General features: G+C 40.2%; 1 protein-coding gene across 2 annotated transcripts in view; it reads left to right on the top strand.

Annotated features, from left to right (window-relative positions):
- Window positions 1–15,467, top strand: part of Trip4 (thyroid hormone receptor interactor 4) — a 57,910-nt gene extending 42,443 nt beyond the window's left edge. Inside the window, exons 12-13 of one of the 2 annotated variants that reach the window (XM_027411309.2) lie at window positions 9,483–9,585; window positions 14,462–15,467. In XM_027411309.2, coding sequence (XP_027267110.1) covers window positions 9,483–9,585; window positions 14,462–14,529 — 171 coding nt within the window. In that variant the 3' untranslated portion in view covers window positions 14,530–15,467. The remainder of the gene's footprint in view (window positions 1–9,482; window positions 9,586–14,461) is intronic. The other variant, XM_027411310.2, reaches the window with a different exon arrangement.
- Window positions 15,468–15,782: the final 315 nt, after the last annotated feature.

Here is a 15,782-nt window from a genome sequence, read left to right as displayed (position 1 = left end):
GTGGTAGAGTGCTTGGCCAGGATTCACAAGACCCTGCTACAGTCACCATCCTCTCCCCCCCCCCCACACTGTGTATAGAATTTACTTGGGGATTTGTTGGGAAGAGTGGCATAATTAAGGAGTTATTGATCATTTTAATACAAGGACTAAGTGAAGGCTTGCATAGTTGAGCAGAAATTTTTATTTGGCTCTAAATCAGAAGTAGTTGCCAAAAAGTACTAACCTTTTCCTCCCTGTTATGAAAATGACAAAAGAAATGTTTTCTAAATGACTGGTGAACAGTTTCCCCCGAGAGGAGAAGAAATAGCTGTTTGGCAGTTAATTACCTGTTATGTTAGACAGCTATGAAAGTTATGAAGCATGAAAGGAAGGTAGGCACACCTCCACTGCTCCTCAGGCTGGAACTTGTGATGAAAGTCTCTATAGACAGAGACAAAAGCACCTGCCAGAGTTTTTGACCAAATTTTCATCATTCCTTGATTATAAAGCTCATGTTTCCTGACCTGTTTATTATGCTTTATGGGTGACCTTTAATCTAGCATTTCACTAAACTAGATGTGACGTTAGAGCTTATTTGTATTCTTCATTTCTCACTGAGCCTGCTGCATTTTCATCTTTGTAAATCTCAGACCAAAGATACAAACCCCTCTTTATTCCTCCACAGTGCTGGGCATTAAACTAAGGCTATTGTGCATGCTAAGTAATCACCTTTGAACCTGTATCCCCAGCCCTGCTTTTACTTTCATTTTGACAGTCTTAGTAAGTGCCTAGGCTCTCTCTGAACTCTCTCTGAACTTGTGCTTTCCTGCCTCAACCTCCCCAGTAGCTGGGATTAGAGGCCCACACAACCAGGGCCAACTAAATACTCCGTAGTGTGTAATGTGGTCCTTAGTATCCAGATCTCAAGAACAAGGATTGTGTTTTGGGGAGATATGAGGCTCGTCCAGATGGAAGTAAAGTAATCCCTTCCCTAGTGGATAGGTCTCATTCTATGTGTTGCTTTGTTCCTCATTTCTGTTTCTTGTGAACACTATGATGTTCAGTGGAAGTGGTGGTAAAGGGCCCATGGTCCCAGCTACCAGGGAGTTGTCAACTGTATTCAACAAGTATTCATTATTACCTAACTTATGTTGTATCTGGTCCTAGCAGAAGGAGGGCAGAGGCTATCTGGTGTCTTCCTCTATTATTTCCCTTTTCTGAGATATGAGTCTCCCACTGAACTTGAAGCTTTCAATATTCAAATCTTTTGCTGGGCGGTGATGTCACTTGCCTTTAATCTCAGCACTCAGGAGGCAGAGGCAGGCGGATCTCTGTGAGTTCGAGGCCAGCCTGGTCTATAGAGTTACAGAGAGGAAACCCTCACTCAAAAAACAAAAAATATTCAAGTCCTATTTCTTTCACAGCAAATGCTCTTAGCCACCCTGCCATCTCTCAGCCCCTGGGGTGGAATAGTGGTGCTGTAGAAAATGTCTGTCCATTTGAAGCTTTCATCTTAGTAAAGGCAAACAAAAGTATAAATAATTTACGTGTTGTATGTTAAGTTCTCTGGGGAAAGATAAAATAGGGAAGAGGGTTCAGAGTGCTGCATTTATAGGGTGATTTCTGTGTGATTTTACTTTGTTTTATTTGTTTTTGTTGGTTATTGAACCAGAGCCTTGTGCATACTTGGCAAGCACTCTACCACTGACTTTTAATTAGTGGGGTCAGGAGAGTTACATCAAAGTTGACATTGAACAAAGTCCTGAAAGAAGAGCAAGACGAAGCCATCTAATGAGACTTTAAAAACATTCTAGAAAGTGAAGTATGGCAGCAAACTCAATTTCTGACAGTACAGGTCACAACGCCTCCTTGTAGGGTTATGAGAGTGGGGTTGAGAGAAACTTAGAAATAGTAAAAGACTTCTGTCTTAGTTAGGCTTTCTATTGCTGTGAAGAGACATTGTGACCATGGCAATTCTTATAAAGGAAAGCATTTATTTGATTGGGGGTTCTGTATAGTTCCAGAGGTTTAGTCCATTATTATCACAGCAGGAAACCATGGCAGCGTGCCTACAGACATGGTTTTGTAGAAGGAGCTGAGAGTTCTACGTCTTGACCATGAGGCAACAGGAAGTAAACTGTCTGCAATACAGCATAGCTTGAGCATAGGAGACCTCAAAGCCCATCCCTATAGTGACACACTTCCTCCAACAAGGCCAATAAAGCTACACTTCCTAATAGTGCCACTTCTATGAGGCCATTTTTCTTTCAAACTATCACAGCTTCTGAACATGCAAATATCAATAATTAATTCAAAATCAAGTGAATATATTTGTTTATAGCAGATCTCACCCATGCTGTATCAAATAACTTCACCATAGCCTTGGTACACAGTTTGCATTGTGCTTGTCACAACGCACAAGGTTAACCAATGCTACCTGAATTTTCACGACTCAGACTCCAGACTGTTCTGAATTGCAGTATTTTTACTATACATACAAAGTTTTCTTGTGTTATAGAAACACTTTAATTGTGGAAAATGCAAACCTTTGATATTTTCCTAGCATCATTCCTCAGTACCTAAATAACAAATTAGTATATCTTTGGATTGGATTATGTTAATTCTTTGGATTGGATTAGTGTTGATTCTTTTTTTGGTGGGGGGAGGAGTTTCGAGACAGGGTTTCACTGTGGCTTTGGAGGCTGTCCTGAACTAGCTCTTGTAGACCAGGCTGGTCTCGGACTCACAGAGATCCCCCTGCCTCTGCCTCCTGAGTGCTGGGATTAGGCATGCACCACCACTTCCTGGCTCAGAATGTTGATTCTTAAAAGTTCTTGTTTGAGTTGCTGTCTTGAGTTCCATAAAAATTTAGAGAAAATGTATTTAAATTTGTTTCTTTTTTCCCTTTATCTCTCTCTCTTTCTCTCTCACTCTCTCTTCCTTTCTTTCTTTTGTTCCTTTCAAGACAGGGTTCTCTGTGTACCCTTGGCTGTAAACCAAGCAGTCAGAACTCACACTAGTATGCCTTCCTTTGTGTCCTGAGTGCTGGGATTTAAAGGTGTGTGCCACCACTGAAGGCTGGATAATGAGTTCACTAGACCCAAGATAAATGATAAATGGGTGTTTAATTTGGGAACAACTTACACAGGTAATAGTAAAGAACCGCCATGGCTTTCCTGCTCCAGAAGATGCAGTCTCTGCTCTTCTGATGCTCTCAGTCCCCAAGAGAGTGCTTGCTCCCAGCTTCTCTACCTTAAAGCAGTCTGAAACCACGCCCAAAGGGGTGTGGCCACTAATATAAATTCACTGGCAAGGTGAGATGCTACTGAAATCACTGCCTGGCTTTTTAATTTATATGTATATGTCTGTGTGAGTGTATTTCATGTGTGTGTAGGTGCCTACAGAGGTCAGAAGAGGGGCATCAGATACCCTGGAGCTAGAGTTACATGCAATTGTGAGCTGCCCAGTGTGGGTGCTGTGAACCAATCTCGGGTCCTATGGAAGAGCAGCAGCCTCTCGGTTTAACCACTGAGCCATCTGTCTAGCTCCTCCTAAAAAGTGTTAAATGGGGCAGGGGAGTAAACCAAGTGGCTAAAAAACTTGCTGTACAAGCATGTGTAGTGTTATCTTGCTTCCAGACCTCTGTGGTTAGCTAGTGGCAAGCTCCATTTTCTGATCTTCAGACAGGCTTTATTTGTACAGCAAGATACTACCACAAGCATGTGGACTTTAGGTTGGATCTCTAGCCCTGCACAGAAATCAGGCATAGTGGCCAATGCTTGTAACCCCAGAACTGGCAAGGCTCTGACAGGGAATTCTGAGTTCAAGGCCAGGGCAGCATAGTGAGACAAAATGAGGTGCTGGGCATATTTTGTAGCTATAGTTGATAGGGTTTTCTAATGATTTGGCCTGATAAATGGACAGATGGATGGAATAAATCGCCCTTTTTTTTCTTTCTTTTTTCTTTTTTTCCTTTTTTTTTTTCAGAGACAGGGTTTCTCTGTGGCTTTGGGGGCTGTCATGGAACTAGCTCTTATAGACCAGGCTGGTCTCGAACTCACAGAGATCCACCTGCCTCTGCCTCCCGAATGCTGGGACTAAAGGCATACGCCACCAACGCCTGGCTTCTTTCTCTTTTTCTTGAGGTTTCTGCTATATGGCCCAAACTGACCTCAATTTTATGAAACTCTTACTTCAAACCAACAAGCATCAAGCCTGGAAAAGAAACCCTAATTTTTCAAAAACTTTTATTTTGTGTGTGTGTGTGTGTGTGTGTGTGTGTGTGTGTGTGTGTGTGTGTGTGTGTGTGTTTGCTTATGCCCACAGAGGCCAGGAGAGGGCATCAGATCCCCTGAAGCTGGAGTTACAGGCAGTTGAACTGTGTGATGTAGGTACTGGGAACTGGATTCTAACCCTCTGAAAGAGTAGGAAGTGCTCTTAACCCCTAACCCAGCTCTCCAGCCCCAACCTTAATTTTTAAATTTTTATTTTTATTGTGATAAATCTTGTATAAGATAGACTTTTCCATTTTAAGCATATTTAAGTGTTGCAGTACCATGACATCAACTATATTCTTAGTGGTGTATAGTCACCATCACTACCCATCTCCAGAACGTTCCTATAATCCTAATCACAGACTCTGTACCTATTCAATAATTGCTCTTTCCTCCCATATCTCACTCCCTGGTAACCTCTATTTTATTTATTTTCATTCTAAAAATTATTTTTAATCTTATATGTATGTATATGCGTGAGTGTATGTATATGTGAACCATGTGTATAGGAGCCTACAGAAGTCAAAAGAGGGTGTTGGATCCCCTAGAACTGGAGTTACAGTCATTTGTGGGCTGCCTTGTGGGTGCTGGGAACCAAAACTGGGTCATATCTCTCCAGCTACTCCCCTCCCCTCCTCTCTACCGTGTGTGCTTGCATATGCACAGGTAAGAAGGTCATGGTGCATGTGTGGAGGTCAGAAAGCATCTTTGTGGCGGTCAGAAGACATTCTTACTTTTTTGAGGGGGGGGGTGGGAGAGAGAGAGCCAGAGCCAGAGCCAGTGCCTATATCCTGGAACTCCCTATGTAAATTCAGTAAGCCTAGAACTCATAAAGATCCATGTGCCTCTACCTCCAAATGCTGGGATTAAAGGCTTGAGCCACCACACCCAGCTTCTCCTACCTTTGTGTGTTTTGCTTGTTAAGTGCTTTTACACTCTTAGCCCTCTGACTGGCCCCTCTTAATACTTTCTATCCATGTGAATTTGCCTATTCTAAGTAGTTTATTTAAGTAGAATCGTGAATCTTTTTGTGTCTTGGTTATTTCATTTACTATGTTTCCATGGTTTGCCAATGTTGTAGAATGTTTCAGAATTTCCTTCCTTTCTCAGACTGAAAAATACTCTGATGTAGGTATTTTTCAATTGTTTATTCAACTGTAACTGGGTGGTTAGACAGTGTTGCTGTGAACATAAGTGTACAAATACCTGTTTGAGATTCTTTTAATTTCCTTTCTGGTTGCTGGGGATAATGATAATTGTCTGCTGAGCCTTTTCAGGAGCCTGCAAAATATTTTCCACTGTGCTGCACTGCAGAAGGGCTCTAGCTCCTTCATACCTTTGTCACCATTTGTTTCATGCTTTTGTCATGTGTAGCCATCCTAGTGAGTATTAAATGGTATCTCATTGTGTTTTTTTTTGTTTGATTTTTACGTGTGTTTGTGTGCTTCGTGCTTTGTGTGTGTGTGTCCCTTAAATATATGTGTATTTCTGAAATATAAATTAAATTCTTTGTGTGTGTGCATGTGGTGGGGCATATGTTACAATGCATGCATGAAGGTTAGAGGACAACTTGCAGGAGTCAGTCCTTTCCTACTATGTGTGTGCCAGGGATCAAACTCAGGGCATCAGGCTTAGCAGTATGTGCCATTCCCTGCTGAGCAATCTTCCTTGTGGTTTTGATTTGCATTTCCAGGACCTCAGAAAATCTTTACCGATAGATTTCTATTACTCAGACTGAAGGAGATCTACAAGACTAAATGCAGGGAAAGATCTCTGCTACTCTGCAGCATTTTAAGGCTAGAAGATTAGAAACAGTCAAGCAAGCAGAAAAGCCAGGAAGAAAACGATACTCTGGAAGTTAAATGAGGACCATGCTCAAGACAGAGGAATAGAAATTTCTGACAGGCTAGAGATATAGTTCAATACTAGAGTATTTGCTTACCATATGGGAATTTGGGGGTTTGAGTCTTAACGCCATAAAGATATATATGTTAAATAAATTAGCTATCCAGGTAGCAAATCCCTAATTTAATCCCAGCACTTTTCTGGGAGGAAGAGGCAGCCTGTCAAATTCTCCAAGATAGTAAAAATTTTCTTCAAGACCTGGTTTCTTTGTATAGCTCTGTCTGTCTAGAACTCGATCTGTAGATTAGGCTGGCCTCAAACTCGGAGATCTGTCTGCCTCTGTGTCTCAAGTGCTGGGATTAAAGGTGTGAACTACCACTGCCTGATGCATGATAGTATAATTAAGATGAAAACCAAGAACTGATCATTTAAGTTAGCAACATAGAAGTCAGCAGTGACCTTTACAGGAATAATTCCATAATAGATTGAGAATAGCTGGGTATTATGGTACACACCTTTAACCTAGCACTCATAGAAACAGATGGATCTCTGTGAGTTGGAGGCCAGCCTGGTCTACATGGTGAGTTCCAGGACAACCAGGACTATGTAGACAGACCCTGTCTCAAAAAACTGAAACAAACAAACAAATACAAGACAGGGAGGTGGTTCAGTGGGTGGAGGCTTGTGGCATAGTCGTGATCCCCTGAATTCCATCACCACATAAAAGCCAGATGTGTTGACATCCTAAGTCACATCTTCAGCATTGCTAAGGAGAGAATAGTGAAGAAACCCATCAATGCAGTTCAGCAGTAGGAATAAGAGAGACCCTGGCCCTGAAACAAGGTAGAAGGCAAGAACAACTCACAAGTTCACTGACAAAGCAAGATGTGACTACACACAGGAATTTGTCCCTCGGCCTACACATATTGGTTATCTTCTTCAGGCCCTCTTCAACCTTTTTTAGAGGTAGTTGCTCTCAGAACCTGGAGCTCGTGGATTTAACTGGACTGGTTGGGTCTTTGTCTCCACTCCCCTCAGTGTCTCTTCTGACCCAGCTTCTCTACTGTGAATATTTTCGTTTTGTTTATGAATATGACTTTTATGGCTGATACTTAATAGTAATTTTATATTTTATCAGGATACACACCACATCTGCCTCACTGAAGGCCATGGTCGATGGGCAGGACCAAACATTTGGGAAATTCTTTTTGACTTTGCCACAGCATCTTAGACACTGTGGTCAATAAAGAAATTTAAGTCCTTATGCTTCCACCAGTTATAGACACATTTGGGTTTTCTACTACATTATTTTTCTCTGAAACCACTGTATAATTTGGACTATCAGGGTTTATCTTGCTTTGTTTTATTTAGACAGAGTCTCATTATGTAGCCCTGGCTGGCCTAGAACTCCCTGTGTAGAACATGTTGGCCTCAAACTCAGAGACCAGCCTGTCTCTCTGCCTTGTGAGTGCTGGGATTAAGGATATATACTCACATGCCTGCTTCCCCAGCCCTGTTTTTTGTTTTTGTTTTTGTTGACATAGTTTTGTGTAGCATAGACTGTGCTCAAACTCACCATGTAGCCAATGCTGGCCTTGAATGCCTCTTCCTCTTAACCAAGTATTGGGACTACAGTTCATGCAAAAGATTTTATTTATTTATTATGTATACATCATTCTGCTTCCATGTATATCTGTACATCAGAAGAGGGCATCAGATCTCATAACAGATGGTTGTGAGCCATCATGTGGTTGCTGGGAATTGAACTCAGGACCTTTGGAAGAGCAGTCGGTGCTCTTAACCTCTGAGCCATCTCTCCAGCCCTAGTTTTTTTTTTTTTTAAGATTTATTTATTTATTATGTATATAGTGTGCTGCCTGCATGTATCCTTGCAGGCTCTTTACAGATGGTTGTGAGCCATCATGTGGTTGCTTGGAATTGAACTCAGGACCTCTGGAAGAGTAGCTAGTGTCCTTAACCACTAAGCCATCGCTCCCACTCAAATTTTTTCAGTTTCTTTTTTGTTTTTGTCTTCTGTTTTTTTGTTTTGTTTTGTTTTGTTTCCAAACACAGTTTCTCTGTATAACAGCCCTGGCCATCCTAGAACTCACTCTAAAGACCAGGCTAGCTTCAAAATCACAGAGATCCACCTGCCTCTGCCTCCAGAGTGCTGGGATTAAAGGCGTGTGCCACCCTGCCCTGCCTGAGAGAATAGATCTTAATGGGTGAGTTCTGTTTTTGATAGTAGTTACTTCGAAAAGAACTTCTCTGGTAATTAAGTCTGATCCAGATGCCTGTCAGTCATTTATCAAACAGGTTAGATATCCTAAGATATGAAACAATGAAACATCAGATTGCTTGGAGATGTTTGTTAGAGAACTTTTCTGCCAATCTATAATGGTTTCCTAACCTGTTATTATGTAGCTAGCATAATCTTGGGTTCCATGTCTCCATTTGCAAAAAGAAAAAACCCAAACTCTTACTATTCATGTTAATTTGTTTTGTGATATCCTATCACTTGCCTTTCTCCCTAAGCAGTTCTGGAATGCATCCAGCTGAACAGCCTTTACATGCTCATGGGTTTCAGAATGAATCATCTTCCTTCGCCTTACAAGATGGTTATGTGTACTGTTTTTAACAGACTTTCCTTAAATCTTTCAGGGCATCCATTGAGTTGAACCTAGGGTGCTGCCCATCATTCCAGGAGACCTTAGACCCCCCCCCCCCAGGGTTTCTCTGTGACTTTGGAGGCTGTCCTGGAACTAGCTCTTGTAGACCAGGCTGGTCTTGAACTCACAGAGATCCACCTGCCTCTGCCTCCCAAGTGCTGGGATTAAAGGCGTGTGTCACCAACACCCGGCGACCTTAGACTCTCTCTCTCTCTCTCTTTTTTTTTTTAAGATTTTATTTATTTATTATGTATACAACATTCTGCTTCCATATATATCTGCACACCAGAAGAGGGCACCAGATCTCATAACGAATGGTTGTGAGCCATCATGTGGTTGCTGGGAATTGAACTCAGGATCTCTGGAAGAGTAGCCAGTGCTCTCAACCACTGAGCTATCTCTCCAGCCCCCGACCTTAGACACTTAAGACTGACTGTGTTAAAAGAGTGGTCAGTTCCCATCATCCTGGAGGAATGTCAGGCTTCATTTGTTTAGGAAGCTTATTCCATGTAAAAAGCCAGAGATGTCAGGCAATATACTGGGTATACTATAATAAAACCTGCAGAAAGCTGGAGTTGTGTTATTGTTGAGCATAGTCCTCCTGGTCTGTGAACCGGAGAGCACTGTCATCAGGATTGAGGTAAAATCTAGGCTGTTCTTTGATCTCTTCAAAATGACCAATTCATCCCAACTAGCCTGAATTTTTATCTTTCAGTTTCCAGACATCAGTCAAGAGTCTGATTCTCCATTTGTTTTCATCTGCAAAAATCCCCAGGAAATGGTTGTAAAGTTTCCTATTAAAGGAAATCCTAAAATCTGTAAGTAACCATCTTTGAGGATCTCATTTTCTCTTGCATCTTATTTGTCTAAATTTGAAAGAAAAAATGTTGTAGTAAGCTTTGTTGTCTCCTGCCAGCTCACAAATAACAAAATCTGTCTCAAAAACAAATACAAACATACATACATACATACATACATACATACAACATACATACATACATATATAAATACATTTATATATGTAATTGATCAGTGAACTAGGCATGATATTTTAGCTCTGTAATCTCAGCATTTGGGAGGCTGGGGCAGAAGGATTATAAATTTGAAGATAGCTGTATTTTATAGTAAGACTCTGTCCCAAAACAGAACACTACAAAAAATGGCTAATTGTTAGCTAGGTGTGGTGTAGCACATGCCAATAATCCCAACACTAGGGAGGTAGAAACTTGAAGATCAGAAGTTCATGGTTATCATACTACATAGAGATTTCCCTGGCAGCCTGTGCTGCTACAATGAAAGCTTGTTTCAAAAAAAACAAAACAAAATAAAAAGCAGGGCAGTGGTGACACATGCCTTTAATATCAGGACTCAGGAGGCAGAGACAGGTGGATCTCTATGAGTTTGGTACCAGCCTGGTCTGCAGAGTAAGTTCCCTGACAGGATCCAAAGCTACAGAGAAACCCTGTCTCAAAAAAAAAAAAAAAAAGTTACTTTTATTTATTTAAGATTTATTTTTGATCTGTATGAGTTCAAGACCAGCCTGGTCTATAAGAGCTAGTTCCAGGACAGCCTCCAAAGACACAGAGAAGCCCTGCCTTGACCCTGTCCACCCCCCCAAAAAAAAGATTTATTTTTATTTTATGTGCATTGATGTCTTGCCTGCATATGTATCTATGTGAGGATGTTGGAGCCCTTGGAACTGGAGTTAGAGACAGTTCTAAGTTTTACTATGTGTGTCCTGGGTATTGAACCTAGGTCTTCTGGAAGAGCAGCCAATGCTTTTAACCACTGAGTCATCTCTCCAACCCCAAATTTTAAAAAATGACTGACTTATGTCTTGCAAAATACATGAAAATCTCTATGATATTTATTGGAATCATGACTTACTACTTTCCCCTTGTAACTTCTTTCCCATTTGTGTTTTGTTTTGTTTTGTTTTTGTTTTTTGAGACAGGGTTTCTCTGTGTAGCTTTGAAGCCTATCCTGGCACTCACTCTGTAGACCAGGCTGGCCTCATAGAGATCTGCCTGCTTCTGCCTCCCGAGTGCTGGGATTAAAGGCATGCGCCACCATCGCCAGGCTTCTTTCCCATTTGTTACACATGACTTGATATGTTTTGTTTTGTTTTATTTTGAAGCACTCAAACTATGTAGCCCAGACTGGCATAGAATTCAAAGCAATTCTCCTGCCTTACCCTCTTAAGTGATGAATTACAGATGTGTACCCCCACACTTAGTGATTTTTATTCTTGTAGGCTCTGTGATAGAGGATGTGATTAAACACTGAAATGCTTTAGGTATTAAATGTGAAAATATTGGGGAAATGTAGAAAACTAAACATTATTTCTACTCTGTGAAAAGAATGTATTGTACCTTCACTATATTAGCCCCAAGTCTTTGTGGCAGTCTCATATACCCTAGGTGGCATTAAACTTACTGGGTAGCTGAGGACTACCCTGAATTCCAACTCTCCTGTCTCTACCTTCAAAATGCTAAGATTATAGGTGTATACCATAATGCCCAGCTTACAGTCCACATCTTAGAAAGAGTAGGCTCCAGACTATAGAAGTGGCTCAGCTGGTAAGGATGTTCACTGACATATATATATATATATATATATATATATATATATATATGTATATGTATATGTATATGTATATGTATATGTATATGTATATGTATATGTGTATGTGTATATGTGTATATATGTATATATATAATATATAGTAAAATAAAGGACAAGGCTTAAGGTTGCCATACTGTCTGTCCCTTCCTGTAAGAAGACTAAACTCTTTGTTTTATCAACTCTAGTTGGCTTAATAGTTGTTGCTCTTAATCATTTTGTTAGATGTTACAGATATAGAAGTTCCTGGATTGTTAAGATTTCACAGATTGCTGACAATAATCTGGCTTTCTTAAGCAGCTCAATTGATAAAAGATTTTTTTTTTTTTTTTTTTTTTTTTTTTTTACGTTTTTCAAGACAGTGTTTCTCTGTGTATTCCCGATTGTCCTGGAACTAGCTCTGTAGACCAGGCTAGCCTCAAACTCACAGAGATCCACCTGCCAATACCTCCCGAGTGCTGGGATTAAAGGTATGCACCGCCACCACCTGGCAATAAAAGAAATTTTGATTCCTGGGAATGGCCTAGAAATCCTTGTTCCCTGGCATCTTATTTTTTGAGATAGGATCTTTCATTGAACCTGGAGCTTGCCTTTTTGGCTAGATGGCCAGTGGTTCTTGGCATTCACCTATATCAGCTCCCTAGCACTGGGATTACAGATGTGTGCCACCATGCCAGCTTTTTACATGGATGCTGGGAATGTGATCTCAGGCCCTCATGTTTGCACAACAAGCATTTTTACCCACTGAGCCACCTCCTCAGCTATTATCTATAGGTTTCAATCCATAGACTCATCCAACCAAAAATTGAAAATAATTTGAGGAAAATATTTTGTCTATGCAAACATAAGCAGCCATAGAGAAACCTTGTCTTGAAACAAACAAACAAACAAACAAAAAAGACTAGGTAACATCCTCATCATTATTACACAGCTAGAGTAAATCTGAGGAACAAGGCTAAGCAATGAGTCTCAAGCATATGGCAATACCAAGAACTGGATATCGAAGTCTTTATTGGGTTCTAAATTCTCATATGGCTTGTCCTAAAAGCCTGAAGAAGACTTGATTACTCGTACCTCAGTACTAACACTTTATTTGCTGGTTTGGGTTACTTAGTAGTCTGTTATACTGAGGATTTACAATTTGTGTTATTTGCCTTTGTTTGTTTTGTTTTTGAGACAAGGTCTCATATGATCCAGGTTGGCCTTTAATTCACTGCATAGCTGGGCTTGGCCTTGAACTACAGTTTTTATTGAACAACTACCAACTGACTGTTACTTCAGTACTATGAGGGAGACAAAAGAAAATTTGTCTTGAAGTAGGGCTTTTTGCCAGCTTGCTGTCAAGTTCACATTCCCAGCTAGGCAGCCTATAGAATGAAAGAACTCCTAAATTACCAGGGATGCCCATATTCTAAAGCTCCAATTAAAATCAACAGTGTTGTGATCATTATGAACAGCATTAGGGTGGCACAGAAAAAGGTGTACTGCTATTCTAGGAGCAGGTGCAGCCCTGAAACACTCGGGAAGGGGCCTAAAAGAAATTCAGGGCTGAGTCTGTTTTTCTGCAGTATCCTTGTGCAGTGGTCAGAACTTGTATTTTTATCTTAATTGGACAAATGAGGCCATTGAAATCCAGAGAGACGGGCTGAAGAGATGGCTCAGGGGTTAAGAGCACTGGCTGTTCTTCCAGAGGTCCTGAGTCAATTCCCAGCAACTACAAGATGGCTCAACTATCTGTAATGAGATCTGGTGCCCTCCTCTTCTGGGCTGCAGGTATACATGCAGGCAAGAACACTGTATACATAATCAAAAGAAAAAAAAAAAAGAAAAGAAAAAACAAAAAGAAATCCAGAGAGGTTGAATGACTTGCCCAGTTCATACAGGTATTTACTAGCTTCTAATGAGTGTTCTATTTGTCACATCGGATTGCTCAACCTGTGAAAAGGACATCTGGGTGGTAGTTGTGTTCTGGGTGTGTGTCCACAGTATGCCAGGCTGCCTTTTATCCAGGACTCTATTTTATATTTTTAGTGCTAAAACTGAATTAAAGTATTTTCTATTCTTAGCATCATCATCATCACCATTGACTTAAATGAGGCTTTTTGTGGGAGAAAAGAAATCTGCAAGCTTTTGTCGAAGACCAAATAGGAACTCTAAAGTTTTCCTTCATGAGATATATACTTTCAAATGCTGCTGGCACTGAACTAAGCTGTATTCTGGTAGATTGAGGGGTCAGTTCAAATCATTGAAGGATTTCTCATTTGGAGCTCTTGAGACATGAGATGGCTTTGTTTTGTTTGTTTATTTTTTGAAGCAGAGGCATGTAGCTCTTGCTATGTAGACCAACCTGGTCTGGAATATACAGGATCCTCCTGCCTCTGCCTCCAGAATACAGATTATTACATAAACCATGACACCTGGCTGTTTTGCTTGTTTTCTAAATTTAACACTCAGAAGAGCTATATAATCTATGACCTTTACCCCCTTTAGCTGGTGATAGAGACCCTTTGCTAGGGAAGCATTTGTGTGGATTCTACTCCACTGTTTCAGGTCACTCCCCCTATTAAGGATGAGGCAGCAAAAGGGTGAGTTGAACTGCTTTTCCCAGTGTGAGGGAGATTCATCCTTTGTACTCAGCTAGTTAACAGGTCAGTGGAATGGGTTTCCCACTGTGTGAAGTACATTTTTTGTGGCATGCCCCTATTCTTTCTTCTTCTCTTGTTTTGTCTCTGTTTATCTACATATCTGTATTCTTTTTTTAAAAATTGTCTTTCTTAGTATCAGACACCCTAAATAAAGCACAAAATTAGATAATATATTCTTTACATAGTCGTGTGTGTGTGTGTGTGTGTGTGTGTGTGTGTGTGTGTGTGTGTGTGTGTGTGTGTGTGAAACATTCCCACCTCTTTCTTCTTAGAAAATAAAACTGAAGTTTGGAAGTGTCCAGCATCCTGAAGCAAGATAATTGAATGTGACAGGAACATAGTAACCAGAAGATGTAGGAGGCCAGGAAAGATTTGCAATGCAAATATAAAAATAAATAATGAGTGAGACTTCTTTTTTCTCTTACAGGGAAACTGGATTCCAAGATCCATCAAGGAGCAAAGAAGGGGTTAATGAAGCAGAATAAAGCTGTCTGACCCAGGGAAAAAGGAACTATATAGCATAGTGAAGTCTTGTGTACTAAATTGCTATCTGCTGGTCCTTTGGGATTGAAGCAGTATAAAGCTAAAGGCTTGACATGACACCAGATTCAATCTCTGAGAATTTAAAACTCTTAACCAAATCTGTTATTTTTCTTACATGGTGGGATTCTTTATGTAGTGGGCCAAAAATCTTTGAATACATTATTTATAAAAACTCATTTAAAAAATTCTAGGTCTTTGACATTTTTCTTGGAACCAAATTCAAAAGAGAAAGGAACAAATTGGAAATTATTTTCCTTTGTGAGATTTGTATTTGTAGTTAGAGAAATCTTAATCTAGGTTAACAATTTTACAAGGGACTCTTTGAATTTAAAAGTTTTCTCAAAATAATAGAATAGGAAATATTAGGATGTTTCAGGAATCTTTGTTTAATGTAAGCCTATGGTGACCTGAAATGTTCTGCTGTTGACATGTTGAGACCGGTTGTCAGTATGACTCAGGCTTGCCTGGAACTCACAGCAATCCTCCTGCCTAAGCCTCTTAAATGCCATGTTTACAGACCAAAGCCACCATGCCCAGCCTCTCTTGAAGTGAAAAGCTAGAATTACCATTCTTAGCAGATTATTTTTTTTTGGAAAAGATAACATGAAAACACACTTCCATTTGTCCTTTAGTTTGAGAGGTAGGACAAGAATAGATTATATTGGAAGGGAAGTGATGGAGCCACCTGCTAAGGCAGCCTGAAGCTGCCTTGTTTATTTTGCTGGTGTTGCATAAGTATCAGGTAGATGGGACAATTAGAGAAAAATTAGGAAATACAGTCCTCTCAGTAAATACATCTAAAGCCCTCTAATGTTGAAAGCAAGTCTTTTTATATTATCAATGTCCCAAAAAACTATGACTGGAAAAGTAAAGTTTGGTTTTAAGTGAGAGTTTCCACTGGTCCTTTTAGCCCTCACTGGGAAGTACTTGTTTATGAGGCTTTTCTGAAGTGCTATTGGGATCTCAGTTGCTGAATCCTAGGAAATTCATGGTCTTAAATGTGTATGCACTGCTTTTTATAAAACACCACTACCATTCTGGGGATGTTGGATTCCCTCCAGCAGTTTATGTGCTTGACTTAAAAAAGAGTGAGTGAGAAGGGGGAAAAGTACCCTGTGTTATGAAAAAAGATTAATTTCCCTTTCTTTAATCCTTCATATTCAGCATTTATTTGCATTGAAATGCCTCTACTCATTACACATTGA

This window comes from Cricetulus griseus, chromosome 4 (genome assembly GCF_003668045.3).
Source record: "Cricetulus griseus strain 17A/GY chromosome 4, alternate assembly CriGri-PICRH-1.0, whole genome shotgun sequence".
Classification (NCBI taxonomy): domain Eukaryota; kingdom Metazoa; phylum Chordata; class Mammalia; order Rodentia; family Cricetidae; genus Cricetulus; species Cricetulus griseus.
Note: the sequence above shows the minus strand (reverse complement) of the source record. Positions and strands in the feature narration are given on the sequence as shown.